The following is an 18,355-nucleotide window of genomic DNA, read 5'->3' as shown; positions in this document are numbered from 1 at the left end:
ACGTTGATATAAGCCTTAAACTAAACTTATTTAAAATCATTAATTAATTCGCCAGTCACTTCGCAAAATTCATCCATTTTTCATTCATGTTTTACTTGGTAAAACCACTGTTCCTAAAATTTACTTTAATACATATTTGATGCATTTTGCATCATATGGTATTTGAAAATGATGCGAATTGCTTCGAAACTCGTATCACAATAGGTTTTAAATAACAATGGTATTTACCAAGTAAAACTTTAATTTAAATTAATGTATTTTATTTAAACTTATTTTGACTTTTTGTCTCTTCCAGTAATTTCAGCAATACAAAATTATTTATTCAGTAACGTTTTGTTTAAGTTACAAAATTTCGTACTGTAGATTTAAAGTAACTTTCTTTGAAACTTCCATTACGTTAACATCTCTGGTGTAAAAAGCTGTCCAAACGTCACTTCAAGCCCTTTTCTCTACAACGTCGATATTATAGCATTATGATACATCGGTATCCCTTCCCTGGGTTATTTTAAATTCACATTTCCACCCCGGATTAAATTTAAATTGAAAGCTTTAATAATTTAATTTAATATTCATTTAGTATGAAATTGATTCCAGGGTAATCAGATTATAAAATAATACATTTTAAAGTCATATGTTATACAATTTGCAAACTTCATGTTAAATTAACTGAACCATATGAATTATGAAAATTTATTATATTTATCGTTAACGCTTAACTAGTAAAGTAGTAAGTGCGTTCGTACATGAAACCTAGGGATCGATTCCTAAAGAATGAAAAAAAAAATTACGAAGAAGTAAAATTTATTTTTAACTAACTAGCTATCACGCCGCTTCCGCAGGGGTAGGCAGAGAGAATAGAATGCCAAACTATTCTGTATTTTCAAACCATCTCCGATTACCCCAAACCTTCTCCGCCTCTTCCACATACATGCATCGCCTTATACTAAGCCGCCGATTATTCCGACTTCTGACCTGACCACCTTCAAGTGTTTGAACAACTTAATTATACAAAGCTTTTCTCAGTCTTCCTCTGCTTCATTTACCGACTAAATTGGCCTCATAAATATTTTTTTACTCTTCTTTCTTCACTCCTTCAATTCGCATGTCATCTCAATATGCTTATCTTAATTTTAATGTGTATTTACATACTTTAATATCTATTTACGTATTTTCTCTGGTTTTATATACATATCTTTCCATCTCTCAACATTTTATGATAAAGTACAGTTTACTCCGTCTGCCTGCGTGGTGTAATGGTAATCGTTTTTAGCTACAATTGTGAAGGTCCCATGTTAGATTTCAAGGGGGGTAATAATAAATATCGGTAATTTAATTCTGTAATATTTATTTAATATTACCATCGATTGGTCCCTGAAAAGCAGGAGTGATTACCTTGCCTTCATGTAAGTAACGATTAAGATAACACTGTGTCAATGTGATGCAGTGCCCTATGCACCATTGAGTACATGTAAGGGTGAGAAGAATAAAGTTTACTAGGTTTATTTACAATCGACAGGAATAACTTTAATTCTATTTTTTTCTCTCACAAATAACGATCATTAAGGCAATTCAAAATTATTTTTAACGAATGTTTTTTCTATCAATGAAAAAGCAACCCTTAATTTGAAGCACATTCAAAGGAAACAGGTAAGAATAAATCTTTTTTGAGAAGAAATAATAATTTGAAATGGCAAAACATTTTGATGTTTGCTTTCAATTTATCAAGAACTTTGACAGAACTGGAATTTCGTATTTCAACTAGACGCTCAATTTTTGTATTCTTTGGTATGCAATTTTCCATAACCGTATTTGATTTCAATAAACACGAAAATAGGAGAAATAAATATTTCATACTAGGTTTTTTATTATCAGAATTTATGCTCATTTTTCCTGTTTATGGTTAATTTTTATAGGAAAACTAAATTGCCATAAATATCTTTGCATTTACGAATTTCCTATTATTTGCATTATTTTTAATAAAGCGTTAAACAATATGCAGCTCTTCAGACAGGAAAATAAAGAGATGAAAGTGTTTTTCGATAATATAATAAAATAGTAATCGGAGGGCATGTATGACTAAATGTATGGATGTGAAGGAGGCGAGGAGTGTATGTCAGGACAGAAGAGTGTGGCGTTTCATCCTTTCTGCCTACCCCTGCGGGGAAACATCGTATTGACGCAATGTTATTTTGATTTTTACTTACATGAAGGTAGGGTGATCACTCCTTCACCTCAGGGACCTGTTCAGGGTAATATGAAATAAATATTAGATTGCAAAATCACTAATGTTTGTTTATCGTAGTCGTACAGGAGAAAGCGACTAACTAACAAAACGTAAAATGTTCAGGAGGGCCATTTAAGTCACTTTTGCTTGGCGAGAAAATAAATATCAATGCAGTTAGTCATTTTTAACAAATGAATATATTAAAACCACTCTGGGAATTTTTCAGGCTAATTTAAAGCTAGTAAGATATCAAATAGTAACAAAAAAATGCACTTAGTCACTTTCTCCTGTATGACTACGACATGTAAAAAATACTTTTATATATACAATAGAGGCATACATATGTATAATGGGCTATCCGAACTTGTTGTAATGTAGTTGTCAATTAAAGGTAGCGAATGTAACACGTGTATAAAGTGAGCACTAAAGCTAGGCTATGATATAAAAACCCAGAAAATTTTCTTTATTTTTTTTTCTAAATGTGTTGAAAAATATTAATACAAAATCTTTTATTTATTGTTTTGGCATTAACTTTGTGGTAAGACATGTTACAATGATTAAAGATTCTTTAATCATTGTAATACAAAATCTCAAAATTATTATTTTTTTCAATTGGTATGGGAGTTTGTGGTGAATTTTGGATTGAATCTTCCTTCTTAATCTATCTAAGATATCTCGTATCTAAGATAAGCTTTCTAAATAGACGTACTGCGGGATATTATTTTTAAAATGTACATAATATTATCTCCATAATAGAAACCCGAAAGGAAAAGTTAACATTAATTCCGACTTCGAGAACTTTCTAGATCTGTTTTGAGATTCCCGGATAATTTATTTATATTTTCCGTCTAATATATTGCCGAAGCCAGCGCCCCGATAAATCTGGGAAACAAATGTTTCCTCCATTATCCTCTCTATATCTGATACTTGCCCAATTTCCCTGTAAAACATAGGTGGCCAACATTTTTAGTAGCCGAGTCAGATTTTAGAAATGAGATTTCCTACCGGGCCATAATACAAAATTCATTTTATTATTCAAAGTATATATATATATATATATATATATATATATATATATATATATATATATATATATATATATATATATATATATATATATATATATATATATATATATATATATATATATATATATATATATATATATATATATATATATATATATATATATATATATATATATATATATATATGTGTGTGTATACATATTTATTAGGTACTTTTCCAACTTATTTGCATGTTTAGCCTGTTAATGCCGTTTAATGTTATAATCATTGCATATCAGGCATGTTGGCTTTGTTTTAAATTCCATGAAAAAGTAGTTTAGAGTCCGTCTGTCTTAAAAACTTCTCAGTTCTGTTACTCTTCTCTTCTTCAGTCCAACGTCTTTACTACTTGACGCCATTATGGGTCTTGAAATTGTCAGGATAGTGAAATACTCCCATATATAGGATATGACATGAACTACGCACGATGGAATGTTCTTTTGGTGGTTTTGTGTACACTAAGGGAAATAATGTGTGATTTGCTCCACGGGCCGCAAGTAGACACCCGGCGGGCCGCACGTGGAACGCGGGCCGCGGGTTGGCCACCCTTGCTGTAAAAGGAGCTTTCCAAACGCTGGGCCGGGAGGTTGCAATAAAATGGCACTGCGCCCCGCCGCGGGTCAGCAAACAGGGGTGGCATTATTGTAGGCAAAATAAATATTTGAAACAAGGATTCAGTGAACTGTGTGTGATGTGTATTGAAATTAACTCAAATTTGCATCTCGCGCTGAAACTATCAAAGGACTCGGTGCAGCTAAATTTGTTCACTCAACGTGTTTACTGACAAATAAGAAATTTTGTTGAAACACATTTAAGGACGTTGTAATAGACTATTACGCCGTTTTACCTTATTTCAATGATATTTCAAGTGCTAATTTATGAAGGTAAGTATATGGATGACCCGTGTGGGTTATTGTGCGAGGTGCCAGAGCAGGATATTTAAAAGAAATGCTACCTTACAGTTTGTTTATTGATATAAAATTCTTACACGATTTGATAATGATTTGATATTAACTTATTTTAATTTATCTAATTGATTATTGAACTTTGAATGAAATATGAAGCTAAAATATACGTTCTTTAACAATCAAGCGATGGCAGGCGATTCTCGCCCCCGCGCTCCGTTTGGCTGCTTTTGTTGAATTCGCTCAGTGTTGTCAACCTGACAGTAGCAGTATAATTCAGTGTTGTCAACCTGACAACACCAAATGGCGTGGCCAGACGGCTACAAGTACATTAATTATTGTATCAATAAGTTTTAATCTACAAGTGTTTAAATTTTAAAATAATCAACATTTCATTCCACAAAGTTATTGCCGAATCAATAAATAATACAGTGCTCTTGATGACTGTATTTAAAATGATTATTTGTTTTGTCAAAATAAAAAACATCGTATTGGCCATTTACGTAATTAACAAAACAACGATCACACACATTCATACATACAGGCCCCGTGGCGTAGTTGGGTAGACGCTTGACAACGAAAATGGCGTCGCGGGTTCAATTCCCGCCAATTGTAAAATAAATTCAGAAAAGATTATTTTTTTAATTGATCTTAATTGGGTGTTTGTGATGCATTTTTCAAATTTACTTTCCATATCCCTACTGTCCTACCTGTAGAAGAGTCTCTTAAAGTAGAGGCTTTGCGAGTTATTATATGTATATACACACATACACATACACACACACACACACACACACACACACACACACACACACACATACACACACATATAGTTATGGTATAAGTTCCTTCAAACCATATTGTTAGTGATAAACGCGTTTGAATGACATGCATAAAATTTCTAGTCTAACTCTTGAAACCTCAACAAAAAAATCACTCGTATGTTTATTAACATTAACAGAAAATCGAAATTTATAATGATGGGTTTTTTTCCCTTGACTTTAGTAGTAATTTAATAAATTAACAAAGGAAGAAATGCAGTGCCCGTTGCAGCATTGGTTACTAATAAGGATCAAAAGAAGAAGCATATTAAGAACAACTTAATAAAACATGCTCTCCTTATCGTTCACTTTGTGTAATACCACTTTAATGAGAACTTGTTTATGACTACCGGTTTTGTATTTACAACTTAATATTGTCAGTAAAGATCTCACCTTCAACAAGAATTCAGAATTTTGAAATTAATAAAAAATATTAGATTGTAGGTACGTTATAATCGATATATGATGTAATTGAATTGAATATTCAATATCCAATAATCGGAAACATGTAAATTTCGGCGAGTATTATCATTTTGTTCCGTTAGCCCAATAATTCCATCGCGTCCCATTTGTATGAGTGTAATCCCTCTTGTACAAGCTAGCATTGTTTCAACCCGTCTATAGTACAGCCTACCAAAATGTCGGAGTAGTAGGGGCTTATCATACAATAACACTGAATTCCAATATGATGTACTGTACAAGAGTGTAAAAATTCTAGCAGGTTGCTTAAACACACAACCACTTCATATTCGCTTAGTATTTTAATGCAATAATCCAGGGCTGTGGAGTCGGGGTCGGAGTCGCAGTGTTTGGGCTGGAGTCGGAGTTGGAGTAGGAGTCGTTAAAAACGAGCGACTCCGACTGTTTTTTCGTTAAAATTTTTAATTAATTTTAAAAATTATTATAATGAAATATGTATTGTTCACGAATATTAAACTTGCAGGCGTAAGTCGCGATGATTTGGTGAATCACCGAGATCCATTTAATGCATAAAGTATACGAAAATGTATTTATTTCCTTGTATTTATTTTTTGCCAGTCATCGTTCTGCACTATCACGTCTACGTATTGATATGATTGCGTTACATAAACAAAATTCTCTCAATTTCTCTATTCAATTTTGTAAGAGAAGGGATCAGAAGTATGTTTCCTTGGTAATAATAAAAAATGGCTGTGTGCAAAGGTAGGAAACAACATAATAAAATTGAACTTTTTTATTCGGAGTCGTGGAGTCGTGGAGCCGGACTCGTGTTATTGGTAAATATAGGAATCGGAGTCGGATCGTGTTTTTTTCGGACTCCACAACCCTGAAATAATCAAAAAAGAATAAATAGTATAATTAAATGCGTGTCATAACGCAACAGATTATAATGGAGGTTGTGTTTTATTAGTATTCTGTTAATATGTGCCTTATCTAACATTTTTTTTAGTAATAATCCGCAAAGCCTCTATTTTAAAGTCTTGTCTGCAGTATGAAAGTTAGAAAAAGGGAGGTACATGTGAAAAATACATTACACACACTCAGACGAATTGAAAGCGAATATTTCTCGAATTTATTTTGCAATGGCGAAAATCGAACCCGCAAAGCCAGTTTCGCAGTCGAGCGTCTACCCGACTATGCCACGGAGCCTGTCAATTGAAAATCATGGAAGTCATTGTCAATATTTCCTCCTAAATTTAGACGAGTCTCATATTTTTAGGCATCACAATCAATACTTTTGAAATAGTGGTACTCTGAATTATAAACAAGTTTGAACATAAGTATGTATTCTTCTAACCCTTATACTCACCCAATGGTGCATAGAACACTTCATCGTATTGACTTAAGTGTTATCTTGATCGTCACACACATGAAAGCAGATGATCACTCTTACAATTCAGGGACCAGTCAAGGTTTATATGAAATTAATATTAGAGTGTAAAATCCCAAATATTTATTTTTACTCCATCCCCTGGGAATCCAACCCGGAACCTCCAATACTGTAGCTAAACACGCCAACCATTACACCACGGAGGCGGACAGATGTATGTTTAAAATTTTATATTTGTTTGTTCTGTTATATTTCTGTTTTCCTGTTATTTAAACTGTAAGTGAGAGCATAAAAACGAAATTCTATTGTCTGACCCGCTTTCCTCATCACAATTCTATTTGAAATACAGACGAGGGGGTTAAGTTATATAAGAGAAAAAGTTGAGAGAGAGTGAATTTAGAGTATAAATTTAGTTCAGAGATGGAAACCAAGTTGTTCTCCAAATTGTATTAAATTTCACCTATGTTTTTCAATCTTTATGTTATTCTTTTAAAATTTATTATTTAAGATTTTTATTAATATTCCAATAAATGTAAAGAAGTTTTTTCTTGAATATTTTTTGCAGATACTTTGTGGCACATTTTATAAACTTTATAAATTAATACAACGTTGTTTTTAACCACTTAATTATGGGTACGCTTTTTCTCCATCCGGTTTCAACAAGAACCTTGTCATCACCAGGGTTAAACATGTACTCATATACATTTTTAACCCTGATGATGACAAGGTTCTTGTCAAAACCGGTTGGAAAAAAATGTACCGATAAAATAAGTAGTTGTTTTTTTATAATAAAGTGAATAAAAAAAAGTATTTTTGAGATGGGAACATGGAAGTCTGAGTATTTACAGGGTTCACGACTGTAAATACTTTGGCTGAAAAAGTGATCACATTATACGCTATTTTAAATATTAAAAGCATTGTTAGCTTTGTGGTATGATAATATTACAATTTCCTTATCATTCATCGTTCACTTCCTGTAATATCACTTTATGCCTACCGGTTTCGGAAACGCCATTCCATAATCAGGTCAAATGTACACTTCATTCTTTATTTGCCTACATTCTTGTTTATATTGTGTACATTTGTCTTCATTCTCTCAGTCTACATTTGACCTGATGATGGAATAGTTATTCTGAATCCAGTAGTCATGAAGTAGTGTTTTTAACTGGTAATACATAAATTTAATGATAAATGATAGGGAGAGTGTTAATTTAAATACTGTTTATTCATTTAAAAAAATCCCGTAATACCTCCTTTTAAGATGATTGTCTTCATGTAGGATATTTAGAAAAAGAAAAGGAAGATATGAAAAATTCACCTCAAACACCTAAACTCGTTGAAAAAAATTTTTTTTAATTTATTTTGAAATACTATATTCATAATTTCAACATATTAAAATGAAAAAGTATAAAGATGTCTGGATTTTTACATCAAAGCTAGCTTAATGCTCACTTTACACACGTGTAACATTCACTATTCAACATATTATTGACAACCACATTACTAAAATTTTGGACAGCCCATTTGTATATGTGATTCAATTGAAAAAATCAAAATCATTTTTCTACTAAAATTTCTGCGACATTTATTATTAACAAAAACCACACACCTACATGAAATGTATCTTAGACTGAAAATATCATTTATAATTTTGTAATACCTTTTTATATAATTTTTCTCACAATATATTTAGTGTGTTCGAATCATCCATTTCCAATGCTGGATTTGCTCCACTTAACATTTATCCACGTCAAAATTTTTATTAATATCCCAACTTTTTGACATGTCCATAAATTTTATTTTGAAAAATTTTCTTATGAGTTACCATAAATATTTGATTACTAAGTGGAAATATATAAAGTATCATGGTTTTTATAATGTTTAATAGATGAGAAAATATGTCACAATAGCCATGTATCGATTTTTGTTGACAAGAGGGATATTTGTGTCATTTCATACTTAATTTTTATAAGGAAAAAATTTACTATCCCATAATATTGTAATTTATTTACTTATATATTTATTAACAGCTAAGTGACTTTTAAAGTTCAGTTAAAACAACAGCTCAGTACAACAGAATATAAAAATTAAAATGTAGATTATGTCTGTGTGTGTGGGGGGGGGGCTTATTGATCCTATTTGTCATGCAATGGTGAATAGGACACTGCATCACATTGATAGATTCTTTTAATCGTTAATTAATTTATGAGCCGGTCACCAGATTTCCGTTTCGTATACCAGTCCAAAAAGATAAAAATAAGATAAATGATGATATTAAAAATATAAATAATGGGGTGAAAAATAAATTGGATTTATTTTTAACCACGAACAAGGATTTTCTAGCATGTCAGCAAAATACGCTAAATACGGATGTAGATGAGAACTCTTATTCCTTTCAATTTTTTGCATCAGTGTAAGATGAGTACCATTTTTCATCAATTCAATAAAATCTTATACTTTCCATATATATAAAATTAATTAAAGGCAAATGTCCCACAGTTCTTGTTTACTAAGAATTTTAATTAATTTAATTTTTGCAATCTGTTTCCACACTTCCACGAACATTTTTACGATTCTTTTAGATAACCCCATTTGGTTAATAACCTTTATATCAGCACGTTTTTATCGTTATTTGAATATCTGGCCTAAGCAGCAAGTTGCATGCTGGCGATTCGCAACACAGCTAAAATTCTTATAATTAAATAAAATATAATAAAAATTTTATAAAGCAAGGAAGGAATGCAAATCGGAGATAAGCATTATCGATACAATTAAGAAATGTGTGCTGAGATGGTTTGGACATGTAGAACGAATGAGTGAGGAAAAAACGGCAAAAAAAATTATGAGGCAAATGTAATTGGAAAAAGGAGCAGAGGAAGACCGAGAAAAACATGGCATGATCAGGAATGCCAAATACTTGAAAGTGGTCAGGTTAAGAGTCGTAATAATCGGCGGGTATGTATGAGGAGATGTATGAACGTGGAAAAGGCGAGGAATGTTTGTAAAGATAGAATGGTGTGGCGTTCTATTCTCTCTGCCTACTCCTGCGGAGAAGAGGCGTGATGGTTAGTTAGTTAGTTAGCTAAAATTCTTCAAGGCTTACTTATATATAGAGACATTTTGTACTCTAATCAATAATTTTTTTTATTGATTATTCATTATTTTTAACTCAGAAAAAACAGTTTTCTTTTAATAATCTTAACTCAGCCACCCTATATTATGTACATACTCTTAATTCCTTGTTTCTGTTTGTATCACTTTAGATACTTATCTCGTTTTCGCTTTGTATACTTAAAAGCTTCTCTTTCAACCTCCTTTAATTGGAGTTGACGCTTTTCAATTAAATAATTTCATTCACACTTAAAGGATCTTATTTAATCCTTGGAGATCTAATTTGATTTTAATTCTAGCGATCTAATAGGAATTATTAATTCTAATGAAATCTAAAATGCTTCAATTCCTCATTAATGAATAACAAAATAAAATAACGTCTTTTCAATTCCGGGAAAAATTACTTACAGAGAATATTAGACAGTTTTATAGTAGACATTTTAAGTTTGTAATTTACAGATAAAGTAAATTTAATTTTTGTTTTAGTGGCTTTACTAAAAAACGATGAATATCATTTATTATCTTCATATTGGTTAATGTATTCATGAAGCATTGGTTCCATTTTTAGATGGGTGGAAATAAATATTGAAGCAGAAAATCCGACAGTCATATTTTTAAAGGACTGTATAGTATAAAAAAAGCGCTAACTTTTCTCCTCTCTATTTTAAATTCATAAAATAGCATTATTTGTTATCAACCGGAAAAAATTATAAAATTTTGTCCTTATTTACAGTTATAAAAAACGTCTCTAAAACGTCAAACATACTTTTTTGCATATGTGATTCTAAAGCTTTTAATCTTTGATCTTTATACTGTAGATACCATTAGGGTGCCTACTATAGGGATGGGCAGAGAAGATTCAATGATTCATTTTTCTTGACATATCGCTCACTCCTTTCAGGAACGTCATAAATAAAAAAAACTTGATTTTTCAGTAGAACGTTATTAAAGTTTAAAAATATAATACATTGTATGAAAAATAAATATCAAGCCTCTTATTGAACTTTTAACTGTGCAATAGATCTTTTTAGGTAAACTTGAAGGTTTTTTCTCCATTTGAAAAATATTTAGTAATATAAAAATATTTACTAAGTAAAATATTTAAAAAAATAATTAAACAATACCTTTCTTCAAAATGCAAAAACAACACTTTCCGCCTTGTAAATATTAACTCAAAAATATTTCGCTTTTTCTGGGATATAGTACATTTTCTGGGCATTCCGAAAACATGCAAAACTGAAAATTTACGATTTTTGATTTATGACGTTCTTGAAAGGAGTGAGCGATATATTGTCAGCTTCCTCTACATCTAGTCATCCATGCTCTCTGGATATTTAGATTTTCGACTCAACCAAATTTCAGGTTCTTTTTTATTTGGTAGTTGCAAGTCTTTCTTAGCCACCTCGCTCTATTCTCCCACTTACATTTGCCAAGTACGAGTATACTCTCTATATCTTAGTCATTGCCTCTTCATTAATTCGCTCCACATGTCCAATTCACACAAAACCCCTTTCAATAATTTTATTTCTCACTTAATCCACATTTGATTTCTGAGATATGTGTTTCAATATTTTATTTTCTTTCTTTACATTACAGGACTGTTCACATCGCTTAAGTGTGTTTAACGATCAAGTTCACCCTTTAATGATCAAATGCAGTACCCTGTACTCCATTTTGTGAGCTTATGTATGTTTTTATTTTTTTTATTTAAAAATATAAATTAAATATAATTTTTGATTTGGCATTAACATTGTGCACAATTATAATGACTTTACTATAAAATAAAACACTTGCATAATACATTTTTTGAGTTAATTAATGTAAATACGACTAGTTTTGAGAATTACAGATCATATCATCATATTTTTATTCACCTGTTGATGAGAACATCTGTAGTTCTCAAAACTAGTCGTGTTTATATTGATACACTCGAAAAGCGGTCCAACAAGAGTGCTTTATTTTAATATATAACAATTGTGTGAATTGTATTTATTTATTGCATGTAAAAGCTAATATTTACCGCTTACATAATTGATTAGTGTACTCTTTAATTGGGCGCGCAGATGTTGGTATTATAAATAGTAGTGCAAGGCAGTAAAACCATTACAGTAATTTATTATACCGCCAGGTGGCACTGCAATCACTAATACCGGGTTTAATATCAGGATCTGCCTTAACTACCAGACACTTCGTCTTCGTTCTGAAAGCTTTTTGCCATATGAAAAAGGTGTAGAGCTTTGCTTCTGTGCTATTTTGTGTGAACTAGTCCGAGATTTAATTCAAGATACAAAATGTTAGTAAAAGATTTTTTGGGGTTTGTTTCAGGGTTTCTTGTAGCGAATACTATAAATATTTTTTATGGTTCAAGTATTTAATTGGAAGGTATTGTTATGGAGAAACATGTAGTTTATTTACCAAACGTAACGGGGTAGTAACGTGACTTTTTTTTAAATAAAGAAACCTTTTACGTGGAAGTAATAAAATGTCCAAAAACGTATTTTGATAGTTATTTTTTTAATATCCTTATTTAAATTTTGTCCTAAATCGTGCCAACGTCTCAGGAATTTTGGCATATACATATTTACATTGATAAGACTTATATTAATTTATAGAGTCATTAAATGGTTCAATACTAAGTCCAAGGTTCCGTCTACAGTATACTTTAGGATAGGTTTGAAATTAGTGCGCTTATAGTGTATGTAAATATATTGGTAGAAGAAAACATTGGTTACAAAATGATGCAATATGAAATATTAAATAAAAATTATAATTTGTTAATATAACTTATATGTATATTAATGAAACTGTTAATTGATAAAGCAAAGAAGATAAGGAGTAGAAACATGGTTTGATGTGATAGTGAGGAGGGAGAAGATACAATGAAGGTATAGTATGCTGGACTCTTAGGGTTTCAAGGATAAAGAGTAATGATTTCGACGTTTTTTGAAGTTCGTTGGAGATAATAACTTTTTAAGTGGAGACGTTACTCATTCTACTGTTCGGCAGCAGTGGATGAATAACTAAGGGATGATGTTTTATATCGAGAAATGGAAAGTGTTCTCTCGATAAAATATTTTAGTGGAATAGGTTTTGATAAATATTATAAAGTTGTGAGAGTGGTAGAAGGTCTAAGTGCCGATGAAAACAAAGCCATTTTATTTTACTGCAAAAAGGTGGTACATAGTTAAATATTTTCAACTATGCCAAGTGTTTTTATCATGCACACTCTTCAGACGATCGAAAAATTCGATCCTGGCTTTAAGTTTGCAAATATATTGATTGATTGATTCGGCAGTCACTTTGCGGTAAAATCTATCCATTTTTTATTAAAGTTTTACTTAGTAAATACCACTATTTCTTAAAATCAACTGTGACACGTCTTTCGATGCATTCTGCATCATTTTCAAACACCGTATGTGAAGCTGATTTAGGGACGTAGAAGATATATTAGTAATTTGGAACAACAAGACTCCTTTCTCAACTTTATTAATATATTAAATGATAAAATACACTTTACATTATAAAATAACATAGGCAAACAAATAAATTTCTTAGATATCAGTTTAGAAATAATAGATAAAAAAATACTTTTGATGTATATCGAAAACCCACAAATACAGACACTGTAACTTCCTCTTGTTCGGCCCATCTACTTAATCATAAACTAGCTAGCTTTAACTCCATGATCCATAGAGCACTTCAATCCCCATTAAATGATAATAAGTTTAAAAATAACCTTACCTGGTTTTTTATTTTATCTTTTAAATCGTATATCACGTAATTTTAGCGAGAATTGGTTAGTTCCCTACTTGGCCACTTATACGAAAGGACATTATATGTTATCAATTATCCCGGAAATCCTGGTTGAATTTAACGAACACAGGACACATCCTATTGTTCGGGCCCTTCAAGAGGCTTATGAGATTATTACTATCTGTAATTATTATATTATCACTTAAGGACATTTAATTAAGGGCGCCGTACAAAGGCTTATACAAATCTCCACAGTAAATCAATGGGGTCCTTTCAAGTATGTATATAAACACACACACACACGTGTGTGTGTGTGTTTATTTTTTAAAAAAAAAACTTTAACTGGGAAAGTCTAACAGGGTAAAGAGTGACAGGTTTCCGAGAGAGGATGATGTAGAGCTTCGAACTCATCATAAAACTGCTTGTGGATCACAGATTGGGGCTGGACGTGTGGCAGCACTGGAGCACAGTAACAATATCTTCAGAATTTTCGACATACATATAATATAATATTGACAGTATTAAAAAATTTTGTGGTTAGCCTTTTTATTAGTTTTATTTTGATTTTATTTTACAATTTAATGTTGTTCTTAACAATATATGCCTGACGTAACAATTGCACTCACCTCCTAATCAAGCTGGAATTTACAATTTAAAAATATGTTTATAAAAATAACTCATAAAAAATTTATGATATTTTTTCTTACGACGCTAAATGCATTTTTAATCGCTTGTGTTGTAAAATGTACATTTTTCAAATAACTTTATAAAAATATAGTTTTGTGCTCCAAAAAATGTATGATGTTGTATTCGTAATATTTTATTCACAGTACTCCATATAATCGCACATACGTACCCAGGAGGGCTTTACCATGATTTACTTATTTTGAAAACATATAACATACATTTGTTACAAATATAATATTCCCGATGAGTAATTTCCATAACCCACTTTGGATCATGAGATTAAGGTTAACAAGACTGAAACACAAATATTTTTTTTTAAAAAATAAACAAATCTAACACAGGGTTTTAGTTTGAAGTCTTAAGTCAGGGTGTGAGGGTGGAACGAGGGAAGCTCGTAAGGCGAGGGGTAACGAATGTGTTGTCATTTTTCAGATTTTTGTACATATGTACCTTCGTAAATCACTTCCATTCAAATGAAAAATGACAGGTACAGTGAAAACGCCTCATTTTATTTTTCATTCCCGATTCATACTGATTTTTTATAAAAATGAATTCACTAATTTTTGACACATCAATATTTAACCGTAAATAGTTATTCTTTCAAAGAAAATCCTTTTTACAACGTTATTATGTTAAACCCATCTGAGAAAGGGATTCGGTAAAAATTTGTCCACACCTAATGGTGCACAATATGTGTTACAACCTTTTGATAAATTTATAAAAAAAAACGTTATTTATAAAAAAATTCAAACAAACCCAATGAAAACTCATCCGTATTTATTAAATATATACAAAAACGAATCCTCATATGTGTTGTAATCTTTTGATGGATTTGAAAATATAAAAAACGTTATTTCAAAAAATTAAAAAAAACAAATTTGGTCAAAACTCATCGGAAATATATCCGTACATATTTAATTTATACAAAAACACATCCTAATATGTGTTTTAACCTTTTGATGGATTTAAAAAAGATAAAAAAAATTTATAAATATCAAAAGTTCTTGATAAAAAATAAAATAAAACAAATTGGTAAAACTCGTTTGAAATTTATCCGTAGATGTTCTGTAAATCAAATTTTAGTGGAAAAACACCTCCATTAAGGTAAATTATCCAATAAACAGAGCCGAAATATGAATCCTTCGCATTTCTATGGTTACATTATGACGCGATTATTAAATGTTTCGTTTGATGTAAGCCACAACGGGTAATACGATCCGTAGGGTTAAAATTTACAGAACGTAATATAAAAAGAATCAAATGAAATTTGTTCAGTAATATTACTACTCTATGTTACAGACATATGTATGAATATACACCATAATACAACCTAGCAACCTTACAAACATACTTATACTGAATAACACGTGTCCATAGGATGTCCCTAAATTTGCAATCCCATTAAATATATTTTTGAATGTCATATGTTTAAGCACTGGATTATATTGTATTTGAAGATAATTTATCAATCAAGATAACACTGCTTTGATGCAGTGTAGTATTAATCCTTCACTTTATGCGAATAATGATAAAATTACATGAAACATTCTTAAAACAATTCATGGAATATTTGATTAAATATAAAAAAAAAATGTCTTATTTTATTTTTCCTTATTCACTTAAATTTTTATTTTCATTGCTTATTTTAATGAAGTTATCAAACCTAAATTTCATACTATGTTTTGTAAACAAAATATGTTTCTGGCAAAATACATTTGGTAGCAACATTAACTACCTATAAATTCACCTTCATCATAAAAATGGGAAAATAATCATATAATTTCCCATATTACATAAAGTAATTTATAAACATTTATTTTTTATTACTTTCACAATGCAATGTGGCATTTCTGCCACTCTAAAGGAGTAATTTATTATAAATTGACTGATTCTGAATTATTATTGAAAATAATGAGAATTCGAGCGATGCAAGAAACAACCTATTTTTTCTATTTAATAGGTAAAAAAATTGTAAATCGTACCACGAAAATGTCCAACATTTCAGTAAATATTTTGAATCGTACAGTCGTACTCGTATTTATCAACGTTACTTAAACGTTGTTTTTAACCTTGTCATCTTTAAGAATGGGGTTGAACAAATATATATCTATTCTTGATTATGACAATGATTTTGTCAAAACCGGTTGTAGAAAAAAAACTCAAAAAGTGGTTAAAAACAACGTTTTATTTTTATTTTATGATTTACTTATTTCAATTCAAATGTTATGTTTAACTGAAGAAAAAAATCCTGGGTAATCATATCCCCCGTACGTTTTTCAAAATATTTGGACACCCCTGCATACATTCACTATCGCCCTTAGGTTTCGTAATAGGGTCGGTATCCCTTATATGGTGTATCTGAAATCGGTGAAATTCTCACAAATCGAATCAAGTGCCTTAAGATTGACCAATTTGAGGATCGACAGGAACCCAAATCCCACGAAAATTTTCTAAATGGAAGCCTTTCTATTTCTTAGGATCCCTACAATTTTCTTGAATTGAATTCAAATGCAAATATAATTTCCATTTTTACTTTACTTCCTATCTACCTACCTGCTAACGGATGTGGGTCCTTAGGCTTATAGGCAGGTACTTATCTTCTATCCCTTATTTACACCCAATGGTGCATAGGACACTGCATCGTATTGACGCAGTTTTATCTTGATCGTTACTTACATGAAGGCAAGTTCAGGGTAATGTTAAATAAATATTAGAGTGAAAAAAATCACGTATATTTATTTGACCTCCACCTCTAGAAATCGCACCCGGGACCTCCAGCACGGTGGCTAAACACGCCAACCATTACACCACGGAGGCGGACAAATATTCAAATATCAAACCATAAAAATGCTCCGGTAGAAAGAGTTCATATTCAAATATATTTACTTTCTGAAAAACTGCAATTGAACAAGATTATTGTGAAGCTGTCAGAAGTGTATAAAAAAATATTCATGTTTCACGACTCCGTCCGCCCTCCCAAAGGGTAGGCTGGGTGCCCCATCAGGCAGCAGGTATGCGGCATATTAATATCCGCCCTGGGGTATGCTAAAAGGGATGTGGAAATGGAATTCTATGTTGACTGATTTTACACGTCAGTACCGACGTAGGTACAAGCCGACGGTAGTAGGAAGGAGGCAATAGCAGGAAGAGAACATACCATCATCCCTTGTCTAAGGATATGCAAATTATTAAATATTTACCAGACAGGGATCCTTAATGAGTCTGCTTGATTAACTTAAAAGTGAATAAGACATGAATGAAATATTAACCGAGATCGTCAAAGTCGTCAATTCCTCACAAAAATAGGCAAAATTAAGGAATGGGTAAATGTTCAAGAGTGAAAATGTGAAAATTGTAAAAGTGTTTTCCTTCTCTTGTGTATATTATAGTTAAATAGATGAAAATAATTAAAAAATATATATATATATATACAAAAGAACTACATCAACAAGACACATAAGGTAGCTGAGTGGGTCTCTGCAAAAAAAAAAAGTTAATTATAACTATAAATAACACGTTAATTCTTATTTTAATTTAAAATTACAGTTAAAATTTATAAGTAAATGTATACAAATTAATGAAAAAATTATTTGAAAATCATAATATTTCGAGCAAATTCATGTAGGTACATAATTTATCGTAGAACGGGGCTACTTGAACATTGATGTGTTACTTGAGCCCAGTGCAAAAAAAAAAATTTAGATTGTGGTATCGATCGAAGTATCGTTACAATACGTGTCACATGTCAGGGAAACAATGAATCATGTCGATACGTTCATTATTGTAGACCAAATACAGATTTGTTTTTTTTTGTACTGGGCTCAATTAACACATCAAATTTCAAGTAGCACCGTTCTACGGTACTATTTTGTAATGTATAATTGTACTCTTTTTTAAAAGTTTTTTTACTTCAGTTGCGATTTGTACACAAAATCGTGATAATAGTCACTCGAGAGTTCAATTGAGATGTACAAAAA

At 31.0% G+C, this 18,355-nt stretch overlaps 2 protein-coding genes across 5 annotated transcripts in view; one reads left to right on the top strand and one right to left on the bottom strand.

The window, feature by feature from the left end:
* LOC148305524 (poly(rC)-binding protein 3-like) overlaps nucleotides 1–18,355 on the top strand; it is a 258,974-nt gene that overhangs the window by 175,726 nt on the left and 64,893 nt on the right. The window lies entirely within an intron of this gene.
* Nucleotides 13,781–18,355, bottom strand: part of LOC148305525 (protein CFDP2-like) — a 38,453-nt gene continuing 33,878 nt past the window's right edge. Inside the window, exon 2 of the mRNA XM_088266571.1 lies at nucleotides 13,781–13,872. Within this exon, the coding sequence (XP_088122697.1) occupies nucleotides 13,781–13,872 (92 nt within the window). The remainder of the gene's footprint in view (nucleotides 13,873–18,355) is intronic.

Source organism: Brachycentrus maculatus, unplaced genomic scaffold, assembly GCF_059751285.1.
Source record: "Brachycentrus maculatus isolate JH-2025_06_01 unplaced genomic scaffold, ASM5975128v1 h1tg000270l, whole genome shotgun sequence".
Classification (NCBI taxonomy): Eukaryota; Metazoa; Arthropoda; class Insecta; order Trichoptera; family Brachycentridae; genus Brachycentrus; species Brachycentrus maculatus.
This window is presented reverse-complemented; position numbering and strand designations above follow the sequence as displayed.